The sequence below is a fragment of the Juglans regia genome, chromosome 8 (genome assembly GCF_001411555.2).
Source record: "Juglans regia cultivar Chandler chromosome 8, Walnut 2.0, whole genome shotgun sequence".
In the NCBI taxonomy this organism is placed as follows: domain Eukaryota; kingdom Viridiplantae; phylum Streptophyta; class Magnoliopsida; order Fagales; family Juglandaceae; genus Juglans; species Juglans regia.
The window spans coordinates 5599458-5605851 of record NC_049908.1 but is presented as its reverse complement, the minus strand read 5'-3'; the positions used below and the strand labels follow the sequence as shown (position 1 = coordinate 5605851).

At 32.0% G+C, this 6394-nt stretch overlaps 1 protein-coding gene across 1 annotated transcript; it reads left to right on the top strand.

The window, feature by feature from the left end:
- The first annotated feature begins 2408 nt into the window (after positions 1-2408).
- On the top strand, positions 2409-3426 carry LOC109001130. Its single transcript, XM_018978274.2, has 2 exons — positions 2409-2637; positions 2793-3426. Exons 1-2 carry the CDS (start codon positions 2504-2506, stop codon positions 3220-3222), a joined length of 564 nt encoding a protein of 187 aa, XP_018833819.1. The 5' UTR covers positions 2409-2503; the 3' UTR covers positions 3223-3426.
- Positions 3427-6394: the final 2968 nt, after the last annotated feature.

The window sequence follows — 6394 nt, the reverse complement described above, 5'->3', positions numbered from 1 at the left end:
CAAAACATGTCCCGAATGGGACTTTTTTTTTTTTTACCCAATGATAAAAAAATATTTTTAAATGATATTGTAAATTTTTTATTTTTTTTGAAAATGTTTATGATGATTAAAAAAATACATGAAAAAAAAAAAGAAAAAAAGAAGAAAAAAAATTTATCTTTTCGGGACATGTTTTGGGTCCCGAATTCGGGACCCATAGCAGGGCTCTTAACTTGAACAAACATATAATCAATCAGTCAAGTTTACAAGCAAGTAACTTGTCGGCCAATATATTGGTCAGCACTGATGCATACATGCATGCATGATAGATACATACATACATACATACATACATACATACATACATAAATATGAGTATTGATGCAATTGAATTTGGGTGGATCTGGTATAACGGTATTACCCGATCATTAATTTGCATTGAATCTGGGATCCGAGTAGAGGTATAAATAAATTGCTGTAAGAGTTTCTGTCGGTCGACTCCAATTTAATGTTGAGAACAGAGAGATTGAAATTGAGTAACAACCAGTGATCTTACATCAACCAAGTTTCAGAAACTACCCCCTTGGGATAAAAAGTGTAGACAAATCTGACAACCTATGAATCAACTTTCTCTAGTCCCTAATTCACTCTTTCATATACAGTGATTGACGGACAAGTCCTTTTAAGAATTATTTTCCGTTTAGATTCGGAAAGCATTTAATCTCATTTTCACTTCTGTCGAATAGCAGTAAGAGAGAGAGATGATTTCTAGATTTGGAAAGCGTTTCATCTCATTTTCACTTTTGTCGAATAGTAGTGAGAGAGAGAGAGATGAATTTCAAAGCCTAAATTAACAGCGTTGAGATGGTTGTGATATTGGATTGTTCATATTTGAAGCTAATCCCAAAATGGCTTGGGTGTTTCAACGATGTTGGAGCAATTTCTCAACTCTTAGGAGCATTTACATCAAAGTGAAACCCATGCAGTCAAGGTTCCTGAAATTGAAAACTCGTGCTTTTCATGTCAAAAACCGGGAGTAGTTATCAATTATATATATTTCCCTTGCACACGACACGGTAAACTTTGATTAGCCTACTATCCCGATAATGCAATATACACGTACGTACGCCACAAGTCTTTTTATTCAGATCATACAAACCGATAAAAAAATTAGTTGTTTAATCTATTCAGATACAGAGAAGTTAGCCGACAACTGATGTAACACAATTTAAAAATTAAGTAGAATAAATATATATATATATATATATATATATAGAGAGAGAGAGAGAGAGAGAGAGTCAGATGAGGGATATCTTAACCATAAATCCAGCGTGCATGTACTGGCAATATTATTAAGAGCTTGCGTTCAAGCAAAGACGTTGTACACGACGACGGATATTGAATGAGAAAATGGCTACTCATTTTCATTCAAAACAAGCCCCCCATCGTTTTGTGTCATATTTTTCCTTGAGGCCAGTACTCGACGTACGTACGTGGCATCAAAGATGTTACCATCACACCTAAACTTGGTTAATATATAATATAAGCTGCATGCATGCTATATGTATAATATATTAAATGTAACGCGTTTTGTTTTCTTCCTTTGACTCGGAGGCATCATCAGATAATTGGGTTTCTTTTTTGAGGGAAAAATAAGTTCTGAGGTGGCTGCAGGCAACCATCCATATCTATATTGTACATTAGTATTAGGTTTTCAATTGTGAATCATTAGTACCTCGTATTCCCAAAAGGCAATGCATGCATATGCTAATTTCTTACCAACTATTTTTTGCTTACGGCCATCACCGGCCATTTGGTTAAAAAAATAATAAAAATTATAAAGAAATTATACAAAAATAAAATCACAAAATGATGTGACTTCATGTGATCCGTTTAATCTACTTTATAAAAAAAATAACTTTACAATTTGATGTATCGCAATCAAGCTACATTACTTTAATTTGTAGGTTTAGTATTTTTGTATAATCTCTTTATAGTTTAAGTACTATTTCGCTTTGTTTTATATTGCAATATATAGACAAAATTAATTATATTTTTTTATTGGAAATTTACATGGTGGTTGCGGGGGCAAATTAGGATTTTTATTTTATTTTATGATATATGTTTTTTTTAACGAGTATCAAACGTAATCTTAACATTCTGTGATCATAATTTTTTTTTAAAACTTTTTTACTGGGCCATCTAATTTTTTAAAGACGAGACTTGGGAAGAATGTTTTTATCTGACTCTCAACCTCAAAAATTATGGATTCTTTTATTTGGCAACAAATATATATATATATATATATATATATATTGGAAATAATAATACTACTTTTGACACATGACGGCGACACCGAAATTGATACCAAAATATTCAATTTCACGCTATATTAATATATAAAACACCGTCGAGGCTTTTTGTTGTCTGGTCGTCTGCCTATAGCCATTAGCCACCCCCATAATATCTCTCTCTCTCTCTCTCTCTCTGAGCTCTCTCGATCGATGAAAGAGTGATATATACCATGAGAACGAACAAAGACATGACTACTAATGTTGTTGCGTCGAAGCCTGGCCTCGAGTGTTGCATGTGTGGGGATTATGGTTTCTCCCACGAGCTTTTCCAGTGCAAAGTTTGCGAATTCAGATCGCAGCACAGGTACCCTACCAAAAACTAATTACTTTTGGTTTTGCCTTTTGGGTCTTAATATGTTTTTACTATATATTGGATTTCATTTACGTGGCCTCGCCGTCTTTATTTCTGATTGTACATGACAAGTTAAGTGTTTCTTCTTAACAATTCAATCTTTACAGGTACTGTAGCAATCTCTATCCGAAGGCCGACGAGTCTTATCGGATTTGCAATTGGTGTCTGAGTCAAAAGCAGGACCCCAAAGAAAAGTCACAGAACTCCTCCAACTCTTCATCATCGAACAAGAACCAAGGGGAAGATCATGAGGGCAAGAACAACAAAGGGAATGGAAACGGTGACAGTCTTGCAATTCTAAAGGGTCAAAGAAGCACTTCGCAATTAGAACTCAATGGCCCCATCAAGAAACAGAGATCGCCGGGAGGACCGCCGTCGCCATCGGCACGAAAGAGGATCGTCACCAATGCTCGTATGGAGGAGAAGCTCAGGAGAAGGAAGTCAGAGGAGATATCAAACAGAATTGGAGTCACCACCAGGCCTTTGTTCAGGAATAAGGTGAGAAGGTATAAGCTTTTGGATGAGGTTTCAAGCTAATTACGGACTTATATTGTGGTCCTTTTCTTTAAAAATAAATAAATAAATAAATGTTTTGGGTTTGGTTTACCCTCCATATATATATATATATATAAACCAGATAAAAAAGAGCAGGATCCTGATCTCGGATTCCTTTCTACTCCTTTCTCTCTGAACTATTTTGTATATAATGTCAGTACTGTAATTAATTTGCCTGGTTTAATAAATAATCAGTGATGGAAATTATTATCCCAAGCTATTTTCTGCAAAATTATTGGCGTTCGATCGCTTTTTGGCCTCTGCCCTAATATAATCATTTTAAGAATGTCATGTAGTACGAGTTTTTGGCAATTTTCTCTTTACATTATCGTCATAATATCCAACGGTAGTACTACTAGCGGTATACCATAAAAATCTTCGTCGTTTTCCTCGTTGTCTGAACCATCAATCGTCGTCGTCGTCGACGTCCCAACACATTATTCATTCTTTGGAGCCAATCACACGTTAACTGTTGCATGCTAATGAACCTTATTTGGGCATGTTTTTGTCTGTTAGTTAGAAGTTTCAAGGTAGTTTACTGATATATATTATATCCCGATATAGAAATCATCTTATCTCAATTCATCTTAATTTATTATTATAATTTTTTTAAATTTTTACACAAAATATAATAAATAATTTAATTTTTTCAAATTTTAAAATAATAATAATATTAAAAAATAAAATTCTAATTATATTTTATTCAACTTATCTAAAACCGTCTCAATATCTTATCTCATCTCACTATTCAAACGAACCATAAGGACCAAATTAAAAGCACACCATATGATTTTTCTTCAAGATTTCCAGCTGAGATATGGCTTTCGAATTGGATATTGGAATATATATTCCCTAAATAACAATAAATTACATTAATTTGTCAACTAATTCCTACCTTTGTTTCACAATCACACATAGTGATCAGATATTTACATATATATTCTAAAATTGCTATGCTACGAGAATATGTACGTCCAACTTTTTGGCCGGAGAGATTGCAAAACGACTTATTGGATTCCCCAGGAAAAAAAGAAAATCAAATCAGAAAGCTACGTGAATATATAATAATAATGTACCCAGAAACACAAGAATAAGTTGAATGGGTAAGAAGCATTAATGTGGACCGCATATTATATATATATATATATATATATATATAGGCTAATTAAAGCTCAATATATATCCTAGCTAGTTGATCTGCATGTCCATAATAATAAATAATTAATAAATCTCTCTTTTCTTAGTTCCTGCTACTTGAATAGATCGAAGTGGTCTGCCACGGGCAAAACAATATTCAATTCAGCACTAAGTACTTATTGCATGTTAAACTAATCGACGATAAATAAATAAATAATATTGAATAATATAAACACTGAATGGATCACCTCAAAAATGAATATTATTCTGCCACTATTAAAAATATATATATATTTTTTTTTTCTAAATTGAAGTGGGGCATCTTTGTGATTAGGTTACAGCTGAACTGTGAATAAGATACATGCTAGCTGCATGTTTCATATCATTGTTACTTTCCATATAAATGAGCTGTTATATGATGATGACTAGCTATACATGATCAATACCCACCTTTCATATCCTTTTTTATGATGAGTAATGGACCCCTTTAACCGTGAAATAAAATTTTTGGGATTTAGGAAAATAATAAAGAAAATAAATCGATAAGAGAATAGCTAGCTTTTCATATCCAAGAACAAAATCCCGATTAATTTTAAAAGTGCACAGACTTTTGATAAAGAGTTTCTCGTGAGAGCATATCGGATAATTAATTTAAGAAAAAATTTTCCAATCCAACGATCGTTAAAAATTATTTATACTCGAGATGATTCGAACTCAAATCTGAAAGGAGTATACAACCAAAACGAACATCTTTATTATTTGAGCCATATCTTATAAATTATATATAGCTAACCTAGCTATTTAAGGTAACACCACCCGAATTAAAATGATTATTAAAAACAGTAATATATGCTTTAGAATATATGGGCAAGCGAGCTCTAATAATTTGGCCGTATCATACGCATTATAAGCTGATCAGTGTACTTCAGTCATAGGACAATTAATGCAGCATCAATTAAGAATAATAATTTAATAATTTAATAATAATAATAACAAAAAGACATGAGAAAGGTCCACACGCACTGTCAAATATGCGGATAATTTTTTGCCAAATAACACTGTTGGATGATAGAGAAATTGGAAATTTTCATGAGCGCGTGGACCCGCATATAATGTACTACTTTCACATCAAGTTTGGTAATATATTATGAATAATGCTACTCTCACCACTCCCGGTCCCGCTCCCGGTCCCGTTACATTTTTTTTTTATTTTTTTAATATATTTTTTTTTTTACTTAATGATTAAGTAAATATTTTTTAATGATATTATAATTTTTTTATTTTTTTAAAAAATATTTTATAGTGTTAAAAAAATACATGTATAAAAAAATAAAATAAAAAAATACTACATTTTACACTGAGCGGGACTGAGAGCGGGAGAGGGAGCGGGGGCTGTAGCACGGTTCATATATTATTGATACCGTATTAATTTGTTCCGACGTGCATTAAATAACTCTTAATTAGAAGGAAAAATATATAAGAGAACTTTTTTTTTTTTAATGTCGAAAATCTCTCTAAAGTATATTTTCAAAAATTTTTTATATAGAACTGATTAAATCGTTAACTTTTTATTAAAAAATGTAATCCCAAAAAATTGTAGAAATATGTATAAGAGAACTTACCATAATTACGTACAGAGACCTTTTTCTAGAAATATTATATATAAGTTTTTTAAACGTAATATCACATAATTATAAGGTTTTTTTATTTATTAATTATTTAAAATCACGTATGAAAGAATTAAGACCCGAAAACTGTAAATAAAGATCCTGGGCAATAAATTAGGTAGACTAGGCCTGCAAGCAGCTTGATAGTCTTCTTGCGTTGCTTTCCGGGTATGGCCTTTGGGTTTTTGTGTTTTTTTTCAAGTCTTTTTCCTTCTGTAGGCCTGCCTTTAATGCTAGTAGAGCCCACGAATTCTTGCTTTTGCTCAGCATGGAATTTTAATTTTAAGACTAATTTTAACTTAATTTTATATTCTGACGTGATTTAAAATAATATGTTATATTTATTTTTA